The sequence below is a fragment of the Pagrus pagrus genome, assembly GCF_965226575.1.
Source record: "Pagrus pagrus genome assembly, chromosome: 18".
NCBI classification, from domain to species: Eukaryota; Metazoa; Chordata; class Actinopteri; order Spariformes; family Sparidae; genus Pagrus; species Pagrus pagrus.
Genome location: NC_140202.1, coordinates 9,232,375 through 9,257,279, shown reverse-complemented (window position 1 = coordinate 9,257,279; position 24,905 = coordinate 9,232,375). Strand labels below are relative to the sequence as shown.

The 24,905-nt window shown below is 38.3% G+C and overlaps 2 protein-coding genes and 1 long non-coding RNA gene across 3 annotated transcripts in view; 1 reads left to right on the top strand and 2 right to left on the bottom strand.

The window, feature by feature from the left end:
* The window catches only part of LOC311274519 (calpain-1 catalytic subunit-like), a gene marked incomplete at its 3' end in the record, with an annotated part of 36,248 nt that extends 36,044 nt beyond the window's left edge, over positions 1–204 (top strand). The window contains exon 21 of the mRNA XM_084382259.1: positions 178–204. Coding sequence (XP_084238385.1) covers positions 178–204 — 27 coding nt within the window. The remainder of the gene's footprint in view (positions 1–177) is intronic.
* On the bottom strand, positions 188–12,285 carry LOC311273559 (mesothelin-like protein; the record flags this gene model as incomplete). The annotated part of the gene is made up of 20 exons (XM_084380663.1): positions 188–235; positions 2,219–2,272; positions 3,613–3,832; positions 4,684–4,778; positions 4,870–5,003; positions 5,104–5,237; positions 5,353–5,508; positions 5,611–5,792; positions 5,944–6,064; positions 6,177–6,267; positions 6,729–6,919; positions 7,238–7,364; positions 7,470–7,552; positions 8,675–8,807; positions 8,893–8,942; positions 9,392–9,538; positions 9,786–9,956; positions 10,065–10,277; positions 12,065–12,159; positions 12,264–12,285. The coding sequence occupies 20 exons, from the start codon at positions 12,283–12,285 to the stop codon at positions 219–221; spliced, it is 2,436 nt and encodes an 811-aa protein (XP_084236789.1). The 3' UTR covers positions 188–218.
* Positions 12,286–12,689: 404 nt separating this feature from the next.
* LOC311273618 lies at positions 12,690–13,841 on the bottom strand. Its single transcript, XR_014624692.1, has 3 exons — positions 13,761–13,841; positions 13,569–13,660; positions 12,690–12,773 (listed from the first exon to the last, which is right to left on the bottom strand). It is a non-coding gene; the product is annotated as an uncharacterized lncRNA (long non-coding RNA).
* Positions 13,842–24,905: the final 11,064 nt, after the last annotated feature.

The following is a 24,905-nucleotide window of genomic DNA, read 5'->3' as shown; positions in this document are numbered from 1 at the left end:
TGATTTAATACAGAGGGAAGTATTTATATTTTAAATACCATTCCCACAGTGTGTTAAGTGTGTTTTTCTAGAAAATATAACATGCATGACTGCACTTAGTTGTCTGTGATGAAATGATCATGCTTTTAACCAGTGCTACATGTGCATTGATATAATCAATTCCCCTCTAATTTGCAGTGGATGTATCTTTCGATGTACACCTAACCTGACGGAGAAGATCAACTGCAGGCTTTGTCTGAAAACACAGCAACAAATGATGTGAACGATAATAAACAAAAAAAGAGAGTTTAATCATGGTATGAAACAACAAGGCATTTACCACTAAGTTTTCTAATGTATTGTCCTGTGTCACACTCTTTCCCACTTTGTTTTACCACAGTAGAGTGGGACAACAAACAGGACGAACCTGCACAGCAAAGCTATTGAAGACAGAGGACAGGCAATTGGCTACTTAATGAAGCAAAAATGTAGCTAGCAATGACAAAAATACAGTTTAAGAATGTATCTTATGAGTGTGTTGTCATTCTAAGGTAAACACAAAATGTGTATCAAATCATTGATGATGAGTGTTGTTACACCACCAGTTAATCTACTGTGACATAAAGTAATGTGTTACAACCTATACTGTGATATGTGGCAAAAATACTGTACCTTTATAAGTCTATATGTTGGTCTCTCTGATGTACTGCCTTCATTTTATGTGAGTTAAAGCATGTTTTATTTTACTGTCATGTACAAATAGGCTTTATTTAGCCATGCTAGCCTTGGTCACCCAACCACTTGCCAATAAATATTGGATGGATTTCCAACCTTGAAACACACATTCATGTCCCTATTAGGATAAATTGTAATCACTTTAATCTTAACTTTTCATCTAGCACTATCATCAGGTCTAAGTCTTACTTGGTCAAAGACTTTGTTAGCTTTACTTTGTTTTAAATGCTAACATATGTTAGCATGCTTATATGCCAAACTAAGATGGTGACCATGGTAAACATCACACAAGCTAAATATCAGAAGATCTAAGTACAACCTCACACAGCTGTTAGCATGGCTGTAGAGTTTTGAGAACTCTTTCAGATAGTCTCTCGGATGGGATACTTCTGTATTTTTTGAGGGTTATTGCATGTTCTTACTTTTTTATTATTTTATTAGACATTATCCAAACTGTTACGGTTGTATATGAATATTTTTTCATCCTCTTTAAATACCTTGCAGATATTTTGAAATGTGGCATGGAATTTTCCTTGTGACATAGGCCTATTAAATATGCAATACACACAAATCATGGTTTTAGTAGTGTCTATTTTCTAGGTCATCATTAAAAAACAAACTTAAATGAGAATGTGTTACCGTATGTTTTTATGCTCTTATAAACATGTAAAGACTTATCCAGATCCTCCAGTCCAAACTTAACAAGCAAGACAACATTTCTGTTCATCTTTTTTAATACACAATGCTACTTTAGAGACTAACAAAGGGTGTGGATTTGATTAAAGGACATAAAATCCATAAAAATCAGAACATATGCTGAATTTCTTTAAAATACACTTCAAGAGACAGAAACACAAGCATGAGAAATGTATTAGTATGCATTTATTAATTTAAGGAATAGCAATACAATGTAAATTATTCTAATAAACAATACAGTAAATTTGAGGGATTATAATATATTGTACTCTCTTGATTTTAGTAATGATTGAAAATAAATGTTATTAGTAGCAGTATTTAATTTCCCAGTATATATAGATATAGATCACCACTTATAATAAATTATTTTGATTGCTGTGATTGTTGAATAACATAGTTTTAATACATGAAGAGATAAAGGCAGAAAATAAGCAGATTTAACAGAATGAAGCTATTTTCTTAAGCTGTGAATAAATAACACTAACAAGATTATTAATGAATCTTACTCTCAAGATGTGAATAATTACTTATTATTGATTAGGTTACTAAAGTCACAAACATATTTAGGCTGGTTGTTGTAGTATTTGCAGCACAGCTGTCAGCAGAATGGACAGGAATATGGATGTTGGGTGTTTTGCAAGCTCCGCTCCCCCGCTTGTGGTATTAGCTAGAAATAAAAAAAATATATATATATACACTGAAGCAGAATTGTATGATTTATCTGATATATTGTATGATCTTTTTTTATACCCCCTCCATCTAAGTATAGCACATAAACTGGTACTGTAAATGAGTTGTAGTTGCTCACCTTGTGTTGTTACTACTGAAGTTGTCAGGGTTGCATCTGAGCCACCTGTGTTTTCTGTGGATGAGATTTAATCTAGTTAGAGAATGCATTGTAAAATATATAACATCCCAGCAGTGTTACTTCATCTGCTGTAAAACCCTAAACCTGACATTTTTATTATAAGCACCAAATCTTCTGGGGAACTGGCCTGTTATGGAAGCAATGCTAAATAAATAGCATGCCATGATCATTGTTGTTGTTACCGAAAATTGTCCATAAACACAGATTGTGGCACACTTGCAACTTCATAGTTAACACTTCAGGACTACTCCACAAACAATCTATTTGTTCCTGTTGTTAACTTTCCATAAGCCAGTACACAGTACTGATACAAGGTTGCCTAAAATATTTTGGCCTAACTTCAGAGGATAAAAAAATATTTTCTAGCTCTTCTTAAATTGTTTCTTGCAACAACAGTTGACGTAGGGCAGACAGTTATAGTGCGTTCTTACCACTCTAACAGTTCGTGTCATTATTCCCATAGTTGGGAAAGAAAAGGGGTTATAAAATCATTCAACACCCAGCAGTGTCACTTAGTTGCAGTAAAACCACCTTGTGATACTGTACATCATTAACTGGACGCAAAATCAAAAGGTGCTTAAATAATAACCAAAAACCTTGTGGGGTATTGACCTGTTATAGAAGTCATGCTAAATAGATAAAAGCTGTATAATCCTGACATCTTTATTGTCACCGAATGGTTTTGAAACACAGATTACAACGCGCTTGCATCCTCTTGTGGCTGAAATGAGTACAGGGTTCATCTTGAGGAATTTTAAAACTCCACAAGCAATGACAGTATCACTGTACAAATATGATACTTTCTGTTTTAGAGTGAAAGCTAGTGGGTCTATGTAAGCAACAGTTCACTAGTCTATTTGTTTAGTCCTGTCGACTTGGTCAGAGAGTCTATAATGATTTATATCAGAACACAGTACTGATACACAACTGGAGCAAATATTTTGACCTAACTTTAGAGATTACAAAACTATTCCCTACCCTCTTCTAAAAAATGTATTCTTGCGTAACGCAAAATTTGAGGGGAGACAGTTGGTGCATAATGTAAGTACAGTGGGTAGACTGGAACTGCAAATTGTGTTGCCTTTGAGCTGCTTTTGCTTCCTGTGGATGAGATTTAATGTGGTTAGATAGTGATGCAGGGCAGACAGTAGTAGTACTTTTTTCCCCTCTAACAATTTACAATGAGTACTTCACAGTTAGCAGTAGAGCTGCTACAATCTCTAATTTCTTTTTTCAGATAATGCAAGTAAATCACTATTACAATAAAAACTGTATTCTAATCTGTGGGCAAAAAATCCTACAGTCACTGAACACACAAAAGGTATGTATTTTACCCTGCGCTGGTGTTGCTGCAGTAGGGTTTGTGATGTTGTTGGAGCCAGGTGGTACAGTCGCCGGGTTGGTTCTGTTGGTCGTTAGACCCACACTGAGGCTGTCCAGGTCTGACTGAGACTGCATGTTCACCCAGTCCCGAACCACAATATCATTCTCAAACACCTTCAGATCTTGTAGGTGAACACCCATGAGGCCTTGCACATTGGTCACATTCAAAGCCTGTGTATTTCAAATGAAACAGATGAAGATATTGGTCTTCACTGGAAAATTATCAACAGTAAAATATCATAGTTTTAAAAGAAAGTTGCTTCATTTCTTTTCCTTTCCATTACGGACTTATTACATGTAACCTCTGCAAATGACTGCTTGTTGGCCTTCTCTCAGTGTTGGCATACCCATTACTCATTTCACAACTTCTGACCTCATATTCCTGAGAACTGCCAGTAATGGGTGTGTGCTCCCCACAATTTCCATTAATGGAACAAATAGATGATATGATCGATATCTTGTTGTGAGCACTTTTATATTTGAACTATTTTCCTTCTACCAATCTACACCCATAAACCATATCACCATGCTGAGGGGATGCTCATCTGGGAATGGACGAGAGGCTCATGCTCTTGAAAAAGTAAGATGTAAACATAAATGACGTCCTCCTCTGCTGTTTAGTTTTTCAAGCATATTTTTTTGGCACTTTGAGCACCACAAGCTGAGTGCCATCTAGTTCCATTATAATTAAGAGAAGGCAGACATGTTGTGGAGCATCTCAAAAACTCTGCGACTCGCACCAAAGCAATCTAGATAGATACACAGCACTATAGGTAAGAGGGGGAAAAAAAATAGATTTTGAATTGTCCTTTTAAATGTCAAACTATTCTTTCAAATTCAAATATCTTATCTACAATCCTGTAAGGTTTCTCTTTAGACCCTCACAAATCCATTACTAAATAAGTTAATTATATCAAAGCATCACCTCAGTTCAGTTGCAACATATTCACAATAAAACACCTAAATAGACGGTACTTGTCCAAAACCATTTCTGTTATCATCTCTTTAGAAAGTATCCTCACAGCTATCACGTTAGGATCCAGACTCTGGAAGGTGCCTATGTCCATGTTGATGTTTTGGGCTGACAGTTTTAATACGTCTTCCAGAGATGCCCCACCTATCAGAGTAGAAAGGAAAACAGGGAATTAGAGAGAAGTATTCTGAGAGATAGGAAAACTGCCAGAGAGATAGGGAGCATGCCCTCTTACCTAGATAGGGCTTTATGAAATTGTAGTAGGCACTGCGACTGGTAATTTGTGCGCTGAAGGAAGAGTTACTGATCTCATACAGGACTTTCTTCTGTTCAGATGAACATGATGTCACATCCAGAGGTTTGGCACTTCTGACAAAGTGAAAGAAGAAAGTAACATACCATGTTATATTTCTGTCATCACTGGCAGTGGCCATGTTCAGGCATCTTTAAGCTACATGCTACCACCCACCTGATACTGTCTGGGGTAATGGTCATCAATGTACTGGAGTCTAATGAGCACAGGTTGGAGCCAACACTGTTGAGCTCAGTGCTGCCCAGGGAGTTTCCCGAAGCATTCAGATACTTGGTGATGATTGCTTTGCCCTATACAAAATTAAAGCAAAACTTTAAGTGTATAAATGTATACAGGTATGAGTATCTTTCATAATATTGTACATGGGACTATTTAAAGACTTGAAAGAATCCCTCTAGATTATACCTTTGCTGCCCCCCATGGTCCATCATCAGCATCCATAAGTGCAGCCAGGGTGTCAAGCTTAGTGATGTTCCACTTAGAAATGTCATCAAGTGACGCCACGCGAGACACTGAACCGAGCGCCTGAACTTTCTCATCAGAAATACCCCGTGGGAATGCCTAAAAGAATAGTATATAAAAGAATAGAGTATTTGGAGTAACACATGGTAGTGCATTGAAATATAAATCAACCACTATATTTCCGATCAATGCTAAAATTACCTGGTTGAGTTTCTTCAGAATGACTTCCTGAAAGTCGTTGTCATCCACTTTCTCACAGATAGAGAAGAGGTTGTCCCTCAAAACAGGGATGTCCAGGCAGAGGTCAAATTGTATCTGGTCGTAGCCAAAGGGGAAGGAAGCGTCGCTAACTGTGACCTGGGTGATGTTGCCCACAGTGCAACCTTGATAATAATGGGAATGAGAAAAATAAAAGTAAGTCAAGTTGGACACACAAGACTGCATTCACACACACAGATCAGTTTTCAGATCAAACAGTATCTGCAACTACGATGTAAAAAACACAGTATGCCTCTCTTCCTCTTTCTTCTTTACCTGCTCCTCGTTTTGTCTTTTGAGCGCTGATCTGTTTAAACAGCACCTTGAGCTTCCTCTTCTGTGTCTTTGATCTCCTCAGTTTGGGCAAGAAGGTCCTCAGGAACCTTTTCTTTGTTCTCTGCAAAAAAACAAGACAGAAATGGCTTTTTAACACAAAGTGAGAAATGAACAAAAGGATAAAATGAATATTACTGGACGAATAAGTATAAAGAAAGTGGTTAAACACATACAGTTTTGAACTGGCCCCATAAGTTTCTTGTAAAATAAAGAGGTAGAACCCCAAGGTTTTCCAGTGTTTGCTTGTTCCAGGTGCTGGGAGTCCTGAAAAGAGAAAATATTTTCATATAATATTGTCAGCATCAGATGAAAATAAAGTGCATGGGCATCAAAGATCTTGCGTATAAAAACACCTCTAGATAAATGTGGTAATGATATGAAGATAATACAAATTTGAGGCTGGTGTTATTTCTGAAAACAGCTGGACTGTCAGTGAGCATCAAATGAATTGACTACTTACAGCAAGAAGGTGTATGTGGAGTTGACTCAAAATAAAAAAACAGTTTGTTCATGGTAATGAAGGAGCATGCCACACAGAGTAACATAGTTTTTAATAAGTTTGGACTTATGGAGCTCCATAGTACAGAGAAATAAGTCGTATCATAGCAGGATCAATTAATGCAGGTTTTGGTCTTTTAATGGGATTTACTGACAATAAGAAGAATAAACACTTTATTGGCAGTTATATCCTCTGAATTGCTCTTAAATTGTCGTAATTCTCGTACCCGTATTTTGTTTCCCCCGACAGGAGCATTGTCTCCATGGCAGCCACCTGGCTGTCAGAGAAGTCCTTGCAGGCTTTAAGTTTTTCCAGAATGAGAGGATCAGCGTTCTGGATGTAAGAGCTGTTCAGAGTGCAGGCCATGTTCCCAAGCACCTCCACATTATCTCTGCTCAGCTTCGTCCCACTTATACCCTAAACAGTTAGACAGTATTTCATTTAAAATTGTACCACACTACCTTTACAGTTAAACTAGTGATATACATTGGAACCATTAAGAGACGAAGGAATTAATTTCCAAGCCAGACTTCCTGTATTGTGTGCTCGCTTTTCCCATTTATTTGCATCCATATAAAAATCATATGTCATATGTGCATCTACATATTTCTTTGTATGTGCTAGCAATCACTGATGCAATACAGCTGGAATTAAATTTTTACCCACCTCATTACTGTTTTATGTTATGAGCTGTAAGCAGTTTTCGAAGTAAATCCTAATTTTAATAGTGCTCACCAAGCAGCTCCTGGCTTCACTGAGCAGCAGTGAGTCCTTTTTCAAAACCCTGGAGGCCACAGAGAAGTCTGCAACACCCACTGCTGAGAGGTAAGACCTGCAGTTGGCTCTCTTGATGTCTTTGTTGCTGTAATAAATAGACATTAGGATGGTAAAAAGAGCAAATACATACTTTGTAAAGGCAGTTCCATGTTTGAGGTCAGTACAATAAAATGCTCAGAGACAGACTCACTTGAAGTAGAGAAGCATGTCTGAGGGATAATCTGTGAAGTTCTGGGAGAGGTTTCCATTGAGCAGGTTGAACATGCAAGTCAGCTGTAGAAAATGATGCAGAGACACAAAAAGAGGAGTCCATAACACACAAAACATACACTTTTTTAATGTATGACCCTGCTATTATACATCCAACTTGTCTTGAGTATCGACTTCAGATAAAGGAACTTAGTAATGTAATTTAATAAAGTTAACTTTAACACCCATACCCTTTTAAAGGAATTTCTGCCTATTTTGCATACCCGAATGGAAAAGCTTATAACAGAAGAACTGTAAGGTCAAAGTGTGATACTTCATTTGAAAGGTAACAACTTCTAGTTTCTGAAAATCTGCTTGTTGTTGTTTCATGTTATACATGCACACAACCTGAACTTACACACACACCTGTAGTTCATACATCACCACTCTCGACACTTAAAGAATGTCACATGTGCAGTATTTTCCTACTACAGGTCGCATTTATGTTAAGTCAGCAACATAATGAAAGCAAACATACCCAAATACTCTAGTCAGGAAGAAGAGAAAACATGTCTCCTCTCGAAGGTAGATTTGTTTTTGTTTTGCAAACCAAGTTTCCAGACAGAGTGCATCGCATTTCACAGGACAACATTCTCAACTTGGTTTAACTTAATTTAATGAAAAATCCTTTTGGATTCTTTTGATCACTGGACCCTTATGGACTAAAAGAATGTAAATTATCAAGCCATGGACACATAATCGGACCTTATGACCGCCTCCAAGGTAGGGATCACCACTCATCTCTTTCTTTACTATGCTGATGAATCTGAATGAGTTATAATTGGTGGTCATGGTAGGAAGTTGTATTTGTCAGTAACTGGCAATTTATTGTGGTTAACTATAAAAAATAACATTTAGTAAACCAATCCAAAGTTGGACTGATCTGCTGATATAATAAGCAGAACACAGTTGAAAGTTTCCTGATAATGTGTTCAATAAACTACCACCTATTTATTATCTGCTTATGGAAAACAGTAGAATATTACTATTAAATCATGTTGGGGTTATTTTCAATATAATTTGAGGTAAATATTGTGGTAATTTTTAAAGAAATTACAAGCAAGTTACTCTGTAATTTCCATTTACTCACCATGTCATTTGCAGACCTGTAAAAGATTAAGCATTACTGAATCCCTTGAAACTAACCTGTGATTCCTTCAGCTCCACCTTAGCCCTGCCTCTTCTTGGCCTACAGGCATGGATCAGCCTCTGGATCCTGGTTCTTCTCATTCTCTGGACTGAGGAACATGTGAAGCCTTGCAGCACAGATGGAGAAAGCCTGTGGGGGATAATGAAAAACCACAAAGAAATTTAATAGAAAGTGACAAATCTTCTACCGGGAAAATAATAGTTATGGGACTTACTGCTCGATGTCAAAGTTTGTTTCACCCAGTGACCCAAAAAACATGGCGGCCTAGAAGAACAGACACAGAAATATCAGCTAAAACTTTATCTATACATTTTTTTTGGTCTACATATTTTAATAGCTATAATCTGACACTGGAAATAGGCCAGACTTAGAACCTTAGGTAGAAATAGATGAGCTTAAAATATACGAGTTTCGTTGGTTGCAGGTTTTTATAAACCCTGAAATAGTCTTTGACATTAATATACGATAAATATGACTTCAATTACAATTCTCCTGATAGGAAATGCACTTGTCTTGGTTTTATTGAGCAGTCACACTATGTACTAAATGTTGTTTTTTCTTTGTCTTGAAAATAACTAAAGTCAGAGGGAAACACTGAATAAATGTCATCTCTGGTACTGTAATGGAATATCTGTGACTTCAGTATGAATACATCAGCATCATCATCACTTCAAAAACTTGTTTCTGTTCTGTGTGTTTAGCCACATACTGACCTGATCGCTCGTCCATTCCTTCTTATTAATCACGCTGATGTCCACAATCTCCTCAGAGAATACCAGCAGGGACGGAGGGATCTCAGTTGCCATGGCATCAGGGACATTCATAACCACTTTGGCTGGACTTGAGTCCACAGAAATGATCTACCAGGGAATTAAAGACAGTTCATAATCCAAGATCATAAATCATCTCAAAATTCCTGTAAATTAATACATACAAAATATGAATTCAATTCTGGGGTTCTTGAATGTCATTTTCACATTCTAGTTTCACGTGTGTTTTCATCTCACTGTTGGATCAGCAATGTCGACAATGCAATGATGACACATACTACTCAAATACTACAATCATGGCTGTAATGTTGTGGCGGATCAGAAGTTAACTTTGTACCTTGTTGACAAATGTCTGTTGGACAACTTTTGGGGCTCCCAGCATGTTGGAAACAAAAGTACTGCTCTTGGAGACGCTGAGCAGCTCAGAAGCTGAGATTTTCTCTATTGATTCTGAAGGAATTCCAGCAACAAGCGTGCCAAGAGATTCCAGGGAGGATCCTTTATTGATCTGTTGAATACATTTGCATTTATCAACCAAATACAGAACACTGTTAAGTGAAACATTAAACATATGACATGATTATCAACCATGTAAAGTGGACAGTAGGGCCTCTACCTGGAAGCCTGAGGCAGTGATGGTTTGGATGATTGTGGTGGCCTGCTCCTGGTTCCAGGTGCTGACTGAGCTCAGGGTGGACAAAGAGGAAACCAACACTGATGGGGCAACTGAAGTGATCTGGCTGCTGGTCAGACCTGCGCTGGCACTGCCCAGGGTTACAAATGTCTCTGCTGTGATTGTCTCGATGTTGGATGTCAGAGCAGCAGAGACCTGTAGAATGAAATACACCTGGTTATGAAAACATCAGCTGAGGACATTTTACTGTTGTATACGTTTAATGATATGCCACAGAAAAAAATGTTAAAGTAAAAAAAAGAATCATGCAGAAACTATATTTGATATTCTAATATTTTTCTAGAGTCTCCATATGCCTATTTATAATGTATATTCACAACCACAAAACCTTATTGATGCACCCATTACAACAACAGTCAACACAGCACTTCATAAAACCGAGCTGAGGGATATGAAGAGAGATGTCCTTCACTGGTTGAAGAGTTGAGCAGATTCACATTCACAGATTCTGAAGTCAGCAACCTTGGATTAATTTGAATGGGACCAGATTCTTTTACATAAAAAGCTTGCCTTTTGAAAGTTGCAAATCTTTAACTTTTATTTGTGATGTAATAAATTAATTTCTAAGTGTTTCTAAGTCTGCCCCCCCCCAAAAAAAATTATTTGAGAGATTAAATAATTATATAGAGCAATCGTACAATAGCCTTTCATTAGATAGGCTTCAAGTGTGTGTCTCTTATCAGTTTGTGCAGTGTCTTGAGTCTAACTTTGAGTATGATTTTTAGAAGTGTTGTTAATGAAAACAATAGAGATCTCAGGTAAAGTAGCTACTGTACAGAAGCTAATGGGGATCTTAATAAACAAATAAACAAACTTTATTATTCCTTTCACTTCCTATATCTATAGCCAATCCTATTTGTATTCAGGATCATGACATACTTGATCAGATTGTAATTAAGCAACATAATGTAACTTTTACATCTGAAAATAACAGCTTCAAAATGATACAGATGGTATAGTGTATTGTAATATGCAGGGCCGGCTCTAGCCCATTTGGTGCCCTAGGTGAGATTACTCCCATTACCTTTATATTGGGACTTCTCCTCTCCTTTTTCTTTTCTTTCGGTACTGCGCACCCGAGGGCTTTGACGGCCGTTTCATCTTGCAAAATATCAAAACATAACCTGTCTGTCACTTGACGTGACCTGACCTGACCTGACCTCTGTGACACCTATCTGACCCTCGGAGGTGCGCAGCCAATGACCACACGTCACGTGACTCAGCACCACAAGTGAGAAACATGTCATTGTTTATCTGTTTCTTTATTTTGTTGATATTTATTATTTTCAAGACAGAACACGAAGGGAGGGCGCCAATGGGCATCAAAAATTGTTTTGTTTTTTTCTCCCTCGAGGGTGACTGGCGGCGCCCCTCCAGCAGATGGCGCTCTAGGCAACCGCATATATCGCCTATGCCAAGAGCCGGCCCTGGTAATAGGGTGAAAGGTTTCTCTGTCTCAGCCACTCTGCCCCCATCACTTATTTCTGCACTATGTAACTTTAGTGAGAGGGTGAGAGAGAGTTTTCAGACACAACATTGTTATAACATAATGAGTTTTGTTTGTAGTTTGCAGCTACAATACATTTGACAAATTGTTACAGACCTGGGATTTATATTAACGACAGTGGTGTTGCAGTCAGAAATTGCAACAAATCACACAAAATGCCAATTTCTACATAATGTTGCTTTAAATCAAAATACATTGAACAGCAAAAATGAACAGTAAGTCTGTATTACACTGACCAACAAGGAAAATGATATGTAATAAGTGGTCTTTTCAACAATATTTAAAAACCTAAGGTAAAATGCCAAACTCTGTAATGAGTGCATGCCTTTGTTTTTGTGTTTTATCCATAAAAGAGAAAATAAAAAAAGGTTAAATTCAAACTCTGTTCCTGCCTAGAAATAATTGGAGCTAGTACCTCAGCACTCTCAGTTCCATTGCAGAATATCTTCAGCTTATTCAGTATGAGGATGGTATCGTTTTCATTCAAAGAAGAATATGCTGAACCAGGGACTTCAGAAGAGCAAAGGAAAGAGCCTGGAAGCCTGGATGAAAAACACATTTTCAGTCTCATAAAAATCTATTTGGTCAATTTGTAAAGAATGACAAACACTTACAATTACATTTCAGTTCAGCCATAATTACACATTGTATCCATTTTACTCACTTTATAGGGTTGAAGGTTGGGTTGAATTGGAAAAGCTGTGAGATGTACAATTCAGTTACATTTTCTGAGATTGCTGTGTTGTTAAAGAGCTCCAGATTGGCTTGGTCCTCCAAGAGCACTCCACTCTTCCAAAATAAAGGAACAAATAGATCAATTACAAAACAAAGTCTTAACCAAAATAAATGTATGATTTAAGCAAAACTAGATTACAATTGTGAAAGCTTTGGCTAGTCTAATTCAATGAAGAATTTCTAAATGTTGATCATGTTTGAGCATTACCTTTAAATAAATCATATAAAACTGATATCAGGACATACTTGACTGCTGGAGACGAAGGAAGTGAGGTCATCCAGAGTGATAAAATTCACAAAGCCGCCGATGTTATTGACAAACCAGGCAGTAGAATTGAGTTCTGCATCACTGGCATTGTAGCATCTGACTCCATCTGTGGCATCTGTACCTATGGACACAGGGAGAAGCCAGAACTCTGTAAAGAAATAACCTAATGTTTTAACAATTATTTAATCTTTTTTTATGATATATGATGACTCAAACATTTAAAGACGGGTGGAGGTGACACTGAAACAAGAGTCTAAAGCCACTTGAGCAGCACTGTGAGGCTGCACTGCTGAGCTTTCAGCTAAATGCTAACAACAGCATTCACCTAGTAGTTGTTGAAATATTCCGGTCAAATCCACACTGTAACCTCATTCTGACATGAGAGAAAAAATTAAGGGGATCACTGAGGAATCAGCTTGTGAAGACCTTGAATGTTTGTACCAAATGTATTGAGATACTGGCGTTGCCATTTCTAGACCAACACTGCTAGCGTGGCTGGAAAAAATCAACAAGGTCATTTGTGATGTAAAGTTTGTTTACGAAAGTTTGAAGCTAAAGTAAACAAAAAGTTGGTATAAAAAAACAGTTGTCTTATAACATCCATACTTATTTATAGTTTGTAGAATCACAGCATTTGCCCAAATTATTTTGTACAGGGGGGAAATGACAAATTTAATCTAAAAAAAAGAAATAATTAAAACCTTTGGCCAAAAAGCCTCAGGCAGGAAAAACATAATTTCAGATGCATGCACTCTACAGAGAGAAAGTTTGACTCATGGAGTGTCAATATTAGATCCTTTCCTAAAAAACATCAGGACTGGGCTGGGGAAAAAAACGTAATACCTTTGATTTGATTTTAAATACAAACATTAAACATCCACTGTACATTGTACATTTTCTTGGAAATGTATCTCACCATTCCTCAAGTAGGTCCTGACAGTGGTGTACACATCACTCTGTCCAAACTCAGAACTGTTGTATGTGAAGTTATTTCCCATTACAGCGACGCTATTGAAATAAAAGACATCACAAAATTGTGTATCATGTAATCCACCAATGATTTTCCTGTTGTCACAGAGCTTTCTGAAACTGTGAAAAAGAGACCTACAGTTTCTGGAAGGCGAGACATGAAGCATTCTGCACTTTGACTGGGCTGATGAGGCTCTTGCTGAGGAATCTAAGATAGTTCCTCAACCGCAGGTCAAACCAGGAATCAACCTCTGATCTGCTGTTGCTGCTCAGCGCCAAAGGCCAAACACAGGGGAGGGTAACCATCTTCACATCATCTGGAACATCCTCCTAATGGCATACACATGTATTTACATGTTTAAGTTAAGACTGGTGTAAAACCTGTGATGATCAAATGATGTATTTTACACACATCGTATACTAGATATGTATGGTGGCAATATTACAATCTGGATGTTACCAATCAACATGTCTCATCAGTTATACTCTATGTTATATGTATAGCAACCTTCAGAAGAAGGACATACAGTTTCTAGGAAGGCAGGAGTGTTGTTGTAGTTGTTGAAGATGAGACAGATGTCAGCGTTGTTACCAATCACATTGGGTTGACTGAGGAATTGACGCAACTCTGAGCTGCTGATGGTACTCAAGAGCTGAAAGGAAACACAATTATACATGAAAAAATCATACCATACAAAGCAATATTTTGACATCATTGCTAGAACAGCACAGTATCCAATCAGCATTTACATTCCAGCTATCACCAGATGCTAACTCTTCGAAATTAAGATAAGATAAGATAAGATGTTCCTTTATTGATTCCCCTTGGGAGAAATTCACAGGTAACACAGCAGTACAGAGGGAAATAAGTAGCAAAGAATAAAATAACAATTGAATAAAATATAATAAGTGATGCTCGAATAATCTCATGCCAAAAGTCAGAGCCTTTATCTGTAAGGGACTTTTTTTTTTACAGTCTTTCAGGAAGTATCACTATATATTACCTCTGACTCGTGTGTCTGTGGCAGGAGAGAGATGAACATGGACAAATCGGGAAAGCCAAAGCTGAGGAAAGTGTTTCTCAGATAGGTGTAGAAGCTTCCACCCCTGTAACACTTGAGGGGCATTGGGCCTGTTTCAAACACAAATAAAGTCACTGTGTGGCTTAATACAGAATACTCTCTATTAATCTTTAGCACTGTCAGAGGAAAAAAATAATATAATCACTTCATTCCATTTTTTTTTTTTTTTACATAAATGTATCTCTCACACAAACCTTGTAGGAAGAGGAGAGTGCTTTTGTAGACCTCCATTTGGGTGTTGTTGCTGAGTGTCAAGTGTAGTGTGTCCAGCATTGTGATTCTAAATTCAGATAAATATTAGTGTGAGGCAGTTCAAAAATACATATCATCACAATCACAATGATTACTATACTGTAAATTGTAAAAGTTGACTTCACTTAAAAAAAAAAATCAAGGGAACTGATAACCTCAAAATGACCAAGTAGAATTGCATTAAGTTAAATGAGCTAAAAAGATTTAACAACTTGAAATTATAGTCTACTTCTCTTGTTAATCTTGAGGCAATCTGTTTCCTCAATTATATTTAAGATGACTTTGTCAGATTTTACAGTGCACCACCAACACAGAAATGCTTACATCTCTTGGCTGCTGTTACAACTCCTGTTCTTCCCGATGTCAAATAAAGGTGTCACCAGGCTGGGAGAGAGGTTAACCAGGAGGGGGCTCAGTCGAACCCTGAGCCACAGCAGGAACTCTGTGTCATTGATGGCGACAGAGGACAAATTCCCTCTGTCAAATACTGCCTGGAGAAAGGCAGACTTCACCTCTTCTGTGTAGTTGGCTGGATGGATCTGAGGGATTTTTACATAGTATTCATAAATGATTTAAAAGTAAGATCATTATATTGTTATCATGTTTCATGTACAAGTCATTTTTCTCATTTTACATTAAAGGTACAGCGTGTAATATGTAGTGGTATCTAGAACAGACTTGGCAGTCTGAGTCAGCCTCTGATGACAGGAGACACCGGTAAGACAGACTAACAGGACTGGAAATATGAATGTTATAATTGACCCAGCACAGTTCCTCTTTTTATTTTGTTATTTTGTTTTGTCTTCTAATGAATATATAGATGTTTTATTTGTTATTAATAACGAACAATCTGTACGGAGTGTGAAATGGGCGGTCCTAATACCCCCCGCATCTTGAGTTCGATGTTTGATAGAGACATTATCATTATTATCAAGATAAAGTCTAAAACCTTCAGCTATTTTCTTTATTAAAGTTAAGTTACTTTTTACAAAAAGATAAAGACGTTGGAAAAAGGGGGTAATATTATTATTATTGTTATTATTATTTAAGACCAATCTGTTTCTTTTGAATATTTGGGGAAAAGAAGAATAATTATTGATAAAGGATGTGCTGTGCACGGTTGGGGATGGGTTACGATTTTAGTTGAAAGGCTCACGTAGACTAACTGCTCTTTATGTATATGTGGATCAGTGCTCCTCAGTTATTTTGTGATTTGGGAATGAGGGGAACAATGTTCAGATTTAAAGCACTTCAGTTGAGGAGGTGCTTGGGGCAAGGGGGAAGGGAGATATGTGGCATCTGGGGTTTTTTCTCCTTAATTTTTTTTCATTCAAAATCAGAAGTTATAAACAGGACAGTACAGAAGATACTCTCCAGTAATGGAGCTCAGGAGTAGGGAGATTTAAATAATCAGTGAAGTTCTAAGTGATGTATCGAAGGCAACTGGATGTGTTTCAGTTTCTTGAAGCCCTTTCACCTTTCATCCAAGAGGTTTCTTCATCACTAATCATGGATGAGAGGTGAAACGTCTTCAAGAAACTGAAACACGTCCAGTTGCCTACAATACAGCACTTAGAATTACCATGACTTGGATGACTGAGAACCTTCATCAACATTTTTTTTCTATATAAAAAGTATAGTTTAGTATATAAAAAGTGTTAACAAGCAGTATTAATGGGCAAAAAAGAAAGTGTCACCTATGAAGATGTTTACCTCAATGGCTGGTGAGACTATGTCAAAGAAAGCACCAAAGTCAACAGGGTTGATGACTGTCATTATTTTTGTCACATCTTGCATCCTTTGTAGCTGTGAGGGAGTTGCTGCAAGCTGGGCGAGCTGACTGAGAGTGAGAAGATCTGCAACCGCCACCTGAAAGTAACAAACAGCATTTCAGTAAGTCAGTACCAACAGCTGAATCTGTTATGGCATGCAGTGGTATGCTTAGATTAAGCATCAGACTTCACGTTACACTCAGAGGACTTTGACATTTTAGTATTGCACGTAAATATTTATTTAATTAAGGTACAAAGGCAAGGCAAGAACAAATATTGGTATGATGACCTGCTAATTGGATTAAATGTACCTGCCCGTTTCACCCATTAATCTAGAAACCTGAGTTGAGTTATTGTAGCTGCTGATCTGTAAAAATATTTTGTGTTTATCATTGTTTTGTCCTTGGCCTGTCTCCTTTGATTGCAGCAGAATTTCAGTCCACCCTCCCGATCATACACGCGCATACATACACTCATACACATGATTGACATCAAGGTGGCAACTTAATAACGAGCTAACTATTTTGACTGTGTGTGCAGTTTATTTTTAGAGAATACACAAAGTATATTGAAGTAATTTTAGCACTCTTGAATTTCACTCTTGCTCTTCTGAGATTGGCAAGTTTCTGTTCTTTGAGGAGTTGCACTTACACTTTTGATTTAAGTGTACACATGCTGTTCGTCAGTTTCCTGTTGGTTCATTGTTACGATGTTCGAGGGTGTGCTTTGTCAACGGGGAAAAGATTATGATGATGTGTTGGGTGATACAGCAGTAGAATTGCACAGAGAGGTTGGGAGAAACAGCTGTGCCTAGCTGTTGGGACCAGGCTGGAATCAGGACCTATGTAAGCTAATCCATGCCATCACCACAAAGGCCCATTTGAATAAACCACCTCCACCTGCTGGATATATTTAGAGCTAAAACATACATTGCTTGTATTATTGGGTATTGTGAAAACGCATATACAAAACACCAGTGAACGTTTAAAGCCTATAACATGGAAAAAGGGACAGCTTTAATAGGCTGACACACTGCTGCTTTTGCTTGTTTGTTCTTTTTGATTCAGGTTGTCTAGGCTGATGGGAAGGCTGTCTAACTCTTGTGCTAACTAAACAATGGAACCGAGTTGGTTCACTAACAAGCACTCTGGGGTTTGGGTTTCTATCATGAATTCAAAAGTAAAAATGCTGTGTTATCTACTGTCTAGAAAAGGGTGTGAAATCATAAGTGATCTGTAGCAGGGACAGTGATGTAAAGGGGTTTTTCAAGCATAAAAAAAATAAGTATAATACAACTTAGAATGTTGTTTTTTTTCCTGTATGTTAGAATGCATACTGTTTAATTTAAATATTTTCAGAGCAGAATGTAATGGCTATCAAACAGTACATTTTTATTGCTATTTACAGATGACGTTCACTAAAATGTAATTTAGTTTACCAACAGTTTATACAATATACAAACAATCTTGTGACATAATGGCATATGATGAGCTTGTGATTCAATGATCACAATACAGCCCCAAAGAATAATTATTATCACCATGTCAATATCATGCCAACCACTAGGTTTACCCATCCTTACAGGTCTTTGTAAGGATGGGAAATTAATAAAAATACAATTAAGTTTAGTGTGATGAAATATTATTTGCATATATTGTAAGATCAGTGTAAGTATACTGTTTAATTTTTATATAAATGTATTTTTAAATTGAATGATCATGGTTCATTCCTCTGAATGATGTTAAAAAGGCATAGTGTATTTGTATTGTCATTGTTCCTATTTTTGCAATGTGTTAAGTATTAGTCGGAATCATTAAATTAGTTTCAATAACATTCCTGATTAAATAACAGAAGAAGCAGATGTTGAAAACAAATGTTGTCCAAAGGCAACTAGAGAAATCAGGAACACAAATCAAAAGAATTACAAAAATGCATTAGAATGTTAACATTTATTAGGGTTAAAACATATTTGTAGATACTAAACCTCCCTCTGAAATGTATCTGTATCTGAAATAAATGACAAATAAATAAGATGCTACACAGTGATTTTACCATTCAATATAATGGATGACACTGGTGTCACCAACAGCACAATTTTATGAATTATATTGTTATTGTGAATTTGTTTGGTCACAATACTTGTGCAGGGAAAATCTGATATCGTGACAGCCCTACTTGGGATTTTTAAATGTTTATGTAAAGATGTAATGGTGTAAATGAAGTGGGGACCATCACACTGACTGATGATTTTGCAGTTTGGAACATTACTATAAAATCACAATTGTACATTTAATTTGATGCAGACACAAACATGGACATGTCTCGTCTTTGACCCAACAGCATTTACTGTACATGGTAACATGTTCACACATTACAATGTGAAACTGACAAGGACTAAAAGGCAACACTTACCCCATTGAAATTCCTCTTCAAAGTGACAAAATCTATATACGAGGCGTGCAAATGGAACCGACCAAAGTTGTCCTCGAGCCATTGTCTATCATCATTTACACATTCAACACAGGAGAGACCTAGGAATCAAAATAATGAGTCTTTAAAATGAACGTTCCATATCAAACATGTGGATTCAGACATAATCAAGACACACAAGTACTTGCACGTGTAGTGTTATGCTATTTTACTATCCAAGTTACCTGTGCAGGAATGTCTCCCAAGATAGTCCATTGTGAAGGTGAAAACCTGTTTGGTCTGCCTCACAGAGAGATGTGTGAAAACATTGTCGCACCCCTTGACACTGTGAAGGCAATCAAAATTATTCCATTCACCAAAATGTGTGAAAGTTAAACATTTCTATTCAAATTCCACAACCCTTGTGGTTAATATGACAAGTAAGAAAAGTTTTCACTCACATCTCTTGATAGGAGTCACAGCTGATATTTCTTGGAATAATTTCAAAAGTGCTTGAGTCAATGCTTGGGAGAAATAGAGGTAGGTAGACTTGAAACCACAACTTGAATCCCTCAGCATTTAGCGTGGATAGTTTTGATCCAAGTGCCATTAGTGTCAGATTTAGGACGGTGTCACGCACTCTTGGGTCAATGCTTGTCAGGTTTTGCTAGAAAAAAATGACATACATTTGTAATTTTGTTTATGATTGTAGAGGAAAAATCAATAAGCTAAATGTAATTAAGATACTCACCTCTGCAGCACCACTGATAAATTTCTCAAAGAAAGAAGCAAGTTCTTCCACACGTGATGAAACACTCAGCTCTGTGAATGCTTGTCTCACAAGGGTCTCATTTGACAAGTTGTTTGGTTCAAGAAGCAATTCAGCTTTTTGTCTTGAAGAAAGAGAGGCTAGTATTGTCACCTAAGAGAGGGATACAAGACAAAAAAAAACTTAATTTAACAAATATTCAGTTTTAGGAAAAACATTCTTGTTTTTTTCAATGCCAAAACAATTACTCTTTGTAACCCTACAAACCCAAGCAGAGCCCTCTATTGGGGCTGTATAGGTTTAACAACCTAACACAGATGCTTACACAGACATTTACTAATGAATGCTCTGCAACTCAGCTATCAGCCTTGGAAAGGTGGCAGTGAAGAGTCCTCATATGGGTCATACCATTTTCACTATAACCCTAACCCTAACCCTGGATAACCACAGTCTGGGAGCCCTATTAATCCAAAAGTTCCAGGAATTATAGTATGAGGTGAACTATAATTGAGACCAACTAAGACCTAAAAGTTATGTATTTCTGCTTAAAAATGTAACCGCAAGGAAACATGTTTAATTTCTCATGTTCACTCAATTTGTTCTCTCATTATAGCTCCTTGCTCTTGTCTCCATTTGTACAAAAACTAAATTAAACATCATAATAATACTTTTATAAACATTACTTTGGGAAAAGTGAAAGTCATCCATACGAATAGCACTTGAGTAAACGTCTTAGAGTATCTGAAATTAAGTTTACTTAAACATCAAAAGAAACTTTCTGGCAATAAATGTACTCAAAGCTATAGTCTGTAACTTTTTTTTGGTTATATCTGCTAAAATTGTCATTATGATCAGACAGTAGAATATGAAACAGGTCAGCTGTGTAAAAATCCACTGTCTGTGGGCCCACCCAGTGGCTGTAATTTGATTTGCAAGAATCTACTGTTCCCGGCTGAATACAACCAATCAGAGCCAAGGAGAGTGTAAGCCAGGTGTCAATCACTTTGTGCATATGCTGCTGGCAGCCCCCCTCCCTCACGCAGCTGCTTTTCTGTTGGACAAGTAAGTACCATTGCTTGATATATGTTTCATGTTTTCATGTTTTTCATGTTCTAACCACAAGGCTATGGTGGTGGCGGTGCTTACAGTAATACTCACAATAGCGCACATCGCCGATCTTGCAGTCAAGCTACGTAGCTTGTTGCTAAATCTAGCTTGTAAGCTTGTATGCTAACTCCAGTGTTTAGCTTTGTCTGTATGGCTACTGGTTAGAAAAAGTGTCTTTCAAGTGACCGGGCAGTGATAACGTTAGTTTGTGTTCAGGATGTCTGAAGTGGTTGAATTAGTTTAGAGAAATAACGTTGTTCATGCTCCAGAAAGACAGCATGGTGATGATGATTACCTGAATGATTACCTGGTAACTCTGTCTACCGCGTTGTGAGGAATAGTGTTGCTCTGGATATCTACAGTGACTCGCCTGAGGCACTCATCACTGTAATTTAGCTCTATTGATCAGAAATAGAACAATCAGGGCATATTTTGTTGCCAATGCCATCTTGATTATCTCGCGTCCTCCATTACTGTCGTTACAAGCATGCTCATGCACAGCAGGCTCCTCTATGGGTAGGGGCTTTGAAGGCAGGGCTGCAGCGCAGCAGAGAGGAAGAAGGAGGGACCTGGGAGCTGTATCATTCAAATATTCTGGTTTACCATGGCTTAAGTCACTATCTGGCTTAAAGTGTAACTAAACCCCAAAACCACTTTTTTCTGCTGAAAACAAATGTATTTGGGTATGAAGTAGTGTTGTTGATGTGTTCTGGTCCAACTCTTGACATTTTAGTCAAAGTATTTCAATTTGGTGTATTTTGTTGTAAAAATGTAAGAGTGACTGCCCTCTATGGGTTAAAACGGGGCTATTACAATCAAATTTTGCTATTGGCTGAGATGGAGGCCGATGAGTTTTGGAGGCAGCTTACATCACGAGCCACAACTGTTCGCCCCGCCCCTCTGTGTGTGTTTTTGCATGTGTGAGTGTAGTGGTGTGGGAGGGGGGGGGGCTCTGTTGGAGGCTGCACAGAGTGACTGGACCTGTCTTAACTGCTCCTGGAGCCCCACCCACAATTAAGGGATTTTTTGAATTTCCAGCCCAGATGCACCTCAGCCAAAACCTAGGGGTTTAGTTACACTTTAAGTCCACTCTTTTCTTAAAACTCCAGACTGCAGCTTTATATATCATAAGTACTTGGAAGTAAATTGGACATATATTTGTTGGCACTCCATATATCATAGGTTTGCTGATTATTGACCTGGCAAATAACTGTATATGATATTGAGCTTTTTTTTTTAATATGCGATAACTGATCAAATATATCAAAATAAAAATGTACTGAGTCTGCTCTGATGCAGCATGCAATCTGGAAAATGAATTGGAAACGACAGTTAGCAAATAAATGTAGTAAAGTAAGTACAATTAGTATGTCAAAATTGTACTTAAGTACAGTACTTGGGAAAATGTACTTAGTTACATGTCATGGTGTTTTGGAAGAAGACTAGTAATTAAATGTATGACTCACCCCAGAGAGGTTGAAGACTTTGAGCTCAGCGTATGTTGTGTATTGGGAAAATGGACCAAAGTTTGCTCCAAGCCATTCCGAATCGCTCTGATTTCCCTGCCTGCAAGCTAAGGCACGTAGATGGACATTAGCATAAATACAATTCAGCAAACATTATTTGTCACACACGTGCGGAACAAATGGAGTGCCAGTTTTCCTCTCAGTGTCACTGAAGTACACTGTTTCACAATTTGGACTCCATGAAGGAGACGCGCACAAGCAACCACAGGGCGCATTTCAATGCGTCTGCCCTACCTGTCTGGTTGGTGACACTAGTAGAACTTCTCAGGTAGCCCGTCATAACCTCTGCGGTTCCTTGTCGTGTATGCGGCGACATTGCAAGGAAAACTCTGGCCAACCCACTCACACTGCAAAGAGAGAAAAGGAACAATCTCACACAGTCCCTCGCTAGCATTTTTTACGTTGGCTGGTGCCATGCTGCCTTGCTTGTTCGTCAGACATTACTCACACGACATGGTAGTTTGTACAGCTGAGGTTTGAGGTTGCATTCCGCAGCATCGTTGGACTGAAACTTGGGAGGATGGGTACCAGTTTCACACGGAACCAAAGAAACCAGTCGGTCCCCGTGAAATGCAGGAAATGCGGACTGATGATGTTAAAGGTGCTGTTCATTAGACGATCTCTCACAACAGGTTGGAAATCAGGGACCTGTCAAATCACGACATGAGAGGACTCAAACATCCCACAGTTTACGTGCTGCAAGTTCACCATACAGGACGCTAGAATGGATGTATCGAAATAATCGATTTAAACGAGTCCCCTGCAGCTGATGCAGACGTTTAGATACAAACATAAGTACTGAGTGTGCTCCTCAAAAAGCCCAGGACTGTCCTTCTTTCTCCAGTGTCAATTGTAGCCTACCTCTCCATTTGCTGTCAGCTGCGTCAGGAATTCATCTACATTTTCCAGAGCATTGCCCTCCTCAAGTCGCTCCAACACGATGTCGATTTGGTCTGTGTCATTGGAGGCCCCCAAGCTCAGTGTCAACTGTGCCAGCTGAGTAGGAGTGAGCGCTGACAACGCATCGGCCTACAAAAGGCAATTGATAGGAAATCAAATAGTTGCAAAACCATAGACAGGACATTTCAGTGTGGGAGAAGAAAAGCACAACTGCAGTCAGCACGTACACTGGAGAAGTTGGAATTGAGGGCTTGCAAATCCCGCAGGGTTGCAAAACCAGAGAAGTTGCCAAGGTTTGCCTGTAGCCACTCTCTGCTACCCCCGCTAAATGAGACACAGCCTGGATCTGCAAAGAAGACAGAAACAATGCCATTGGCGGGGTTTTACCACCACATGCTTTCCAAACTTGACCAAAACCAGTCAGAGAGCCTGCTTTTTACCTGATGAGTCATTTCTTGAAAGGAATGGTTTGATGAAGTGAGTGAAGACTGCTTGCTGTCTTTCTCTCTCCATGGATGCCGTTTGGCTGCCGAATGCCTTGATGCTAAAAATTTGAGAGGAGGGTTGTCAACATCAAAACAACGAGAAAACTGCAGCTTCCTCTGAAATGGTGTTTACAGTGGAGAAATATATCACATATTTGCTTACACAGTCTGGTACGTGAGGCAGCTGAAGTTGTTGGTGCTGAGGCAGAATAGGAAGTTGGGGGATGGAGAGGCCAGAAAGGAGCGGATCTTTGTGTGGAACCAGTTGCTGACAAAGGCGTCACTCTGCAGTTGTGCCTGGCTGAAGTTGGCAATTATCACCTCTCCAATAGCCTCAAGAGCGTGTGATAAGGACGGGTTGCTGGTGTTGGGGGCCTATAATTGGAAAAATCATTTTGTTTGACACAGAATTTTCACAGGGAACCACTCATTTTGTGAAATTGCGGGACTGGATTTACCATGGTGGCGAATGTCTCAAGAGCCTGGTCTAGCGTAGGAGAAGCTTTTTCAAAGAAAAGTTTCCAGACCTCTACCGGGTATGCCGTCTGGCTTTCCACAGAGCATTTCAGCAGCGTGGCCACGTTGGTGGATGTGAGATCTGTAGCCTAGGAAAATATTAGACAGGAGATAAAGCAAAGACTTTCAGAGCTTATGGAGATTTGTCTCAGGATGACAATGTGGCAAAAGCCAAATCTGTTTCTTGGATTCACAGCTCACATAAAACAGTCTTACCGAGGAACAGGCATGGTCAGTGATGGTAAAACTGCACAGAGATTTGGAGGAATTGCCACTAGACAGGGTCTGATTGAGTTGTGATCTGAGGAAAACGGCGAAAAAGGAACACGTTGAGGTCGTGGCTGGGTCGTGTGAAAGAACTTTACCTACCCAAAACTCAGCACCGGACAAAACAGTCAGCCACCTACCTATCGACTGCAGCACAGATGAGGTCCTCTGTGAAAAGACAACATTTGCGTATTAGACA